This window comes from Mandrillus leucophaeus, unplaced genomic scaffold (genome assembly GCF_000951045.1).
Source record: "Mandrillus leucophaeus isolate KB7577 unplaced genomic scaffold, Mleu.le_1.0 Scaffold1, whole genome shotgun sequence".
NCBI classification, from domain to species: domain Eukaryota; kingdom Metazoa; phylum Chordata; class Mammalia; order Primates; family Cercopithecidae; genus Mandrillus; species Mandrillus leucophaeus.
Genome location: NW_012098097.1, coordinates 7,040,953 through 7,043,246, shown reverse-complemented (window position 1 = coordinate 7,043,246; position 2,294 = coordinate 7,040,953). Strand labels below are relative to the sequence as shown.

At 54.8% G+C, this 2,294-nt stretch overlaps 1 protein-coding gene across 3 annotated transcripts in view; it reads right to left on the bottom strand.

Moving 5' to 3' along the window:
- Positions 1-217: 217 nt before the first annotated feature.
- The window catches only part of TTYH2 (tweety family member 2), an 86,656-nt gene continuing 84,579 nt past the window's right edge, over positions 218-2,294 (bottom strand). For all 3 annotated transcript variants that reach the window (XM_011971923.1, XM_011971770.1, XM_011971846.1), the window contains one exon: positions 218-2,110. In XM_011971923.1, coding sequence (XP_011827313.1) covers positions 2,030-2,110 — 81 coding nt within the window. In that variant the 3' untranslated portion in view covers positions 218-2,029. The remainder of the gene's footprint in view (positions 2,111-2,294) is intronic.

The following is a 2,294-nucleotide window of genomic DNA, read 5'->3' as shown; positions in this document are numbered from 1 at the left end:
AGAAATAAGTCCTGTCCCTGGTCCTGTAAGAGCAATTGGAAGCCACGCGAGAGCCCCATGACATTTGTTCAAGCCCCTCTTTCAGTCCTGGCATGGAAATCGCGACTGGAATCTGCTTCTAAGCGTCCCACCACATGACCCTGCTGGAGGGGACCGCCCCATCTTTCAATACCCTCGTTATTCCCTGCAGCTGAGGAAGTCGGAGACGGAACGCACATTTTAGTACAAGTGGTTTATTTCTGTTCCAGGTGAGGCCGCACATATATAAGCAAAGGTTTGCCCGCCTGGTTCCTTCAGGAAGTCCCCGAGGAATCTGTTTAGTTTCCATGCATTAAAAACAACCCTCTAGTTGCCAATAATGAAACTTTAAGAAGCAACACTTTGACGTCGCAGAGTTCCTCTCTGCATGAGACGCGGACATACCGAAGTGAGTTTATGGCATACAGTATGCGTGGGTTAATGCAGGTGAGACAGGGAGTCCCGGCTGCCCTGCGGCCCCATTCCGTTGTGGAGGCTTCGCTGGGAGCTGAGAACACCCTGCTGTCCGTGTTGTGATGACAGGTGGTTCCTCCAAAACAGAAACACCAAGTCACCCACGCCCCTGCTTCAGTGTGCGAGGCCGTGGGGCTCTGGTGTTGTGAACTCCAGGTTGGCAGGAGGTTGGAAGCACCAAAGACCCCAACTCTGGTCCCTCAACAGGCAGGATTGGGGGACATTGTTCCCTCCTGGCCAATAAGCTCCTGTGGCCTGCAGGCCAGGGGCCCAGGACACTGGGTGGGGACAGGTTGGCGGGGGGGAGTGGGGCAGGGCAGAGGCCTATCCTCCCATAAAGACACAGTTGTATCACTTTGCTAAAACCTTTTCTGGCAAACTTACTTGGAGACAACAAGGAGGGGACAGCTGCTGTGGGCATTCGGCGAGTCCCCTAGAACAGGGAACTCTGACTTTCCCTCTTGGCTTTTTTCTCCTCTTAAAGATCCTCCCTCCGTGGGTGAGATGAACCCAGATCCCCATCAAACAGCAGCTCGGGCAGGATGTCTCACTGATCCTTATTTAAGAATCGGCTCCTTCCCCTCTCCTCCAGATCTGTAGAACTGGCCAGTGCCAGCAAAATCTGCAAAAGTAGTGACCTAACCAGGGTGAAGAATGAGCCGCAAATCTACGGTAAAAACTGGATGTGCTAGGAGTTTCAATTCTTTGGATAATCAACATGTTTAAAACACTGGAGAAAAGAAAGACTTAAAGTCGTTTCGAAGTGTCTGTTCATACCTGAGACCGCGCCTATCTGCAGCGAACGTATCTGCAGCATTGATTCTGGAACAGAGGTGAGGCAATGGAGCTTAGGGAGACAGGCAGAACGTGGCAGGCTTTCACCTCTGTTCCCACCGGGGTCCACCAGGCTGGGATCCCCCAGCCCCGGAGCCACCAGCCCCCCCACTGCAGAGCTCTCCTGACGCCTCCCCTCTGTGGCCCAGGAAGAGCATGTTTGGCCCTGGGAACTCTGATTTGGGCTGTTCTGGTGTCATCAAGGGTGTGACCTTCTTAAAGAGCATCTCCTCATCAGCCCTTCTCATGTTACCTGCAGGGAACGGAGGACAGAGGTGACTCCGACAGGGGTCGTCTGGGCTCTTGGCCAGGCTGACAAGAGGCAGAGTCATGGTTGTGGGACCAGAGAGAACACAGAGCACCTGACCTGGCCCCCTCCTCACTGCCACTCCCCTCCTGGCGAGGGCGAGGCATAGGGGTGAGCAGGGCCAGGCAGCCAGCTCAGGGATGGTACCTCTGAGGCAGCCAAGCACCTGGGGGCATTTCTGGTATGGAGAGCAGGGCGGAAAGAGAGAGGCTGGCCCACGTGGTGAGTCTTCTGCCCCCCTGGGGCTTTGGTCGGGAATCCCAGCTGCTCCTCTGCCACAGCAGGAGGCCTCTCGGGCTCCAGATGCCTTATGGTTTCTATTAAAGAAACGCAGCTTGTATTTGGACTAATTAAAAACCAAAATGGAAAAAGGAGGCAGGAACCCCCGGAAGTCTGTTAGGCTGGAAACTGATTCCCGTAGTGCCTCAGGTGCTCATCTGCCACGGACAGGTAGGTGGCTCTCATGCTGGGAGAATACTGCCGAGAGAGAAGAGAGGGGATGGTCAGAGCTGGCTCAGCACCAGCAAAGGTGCCGGGGACTTCTCAGAGTGGAACTGGGCCGGGTGTCTTAGGGAATGAGGGAAACCCGGCCGTGCCGGGCCATCATCTGGCTCTCAGCCTCAAATAAAAAATACACACGCAGACCAGCTGTCCTCCAATG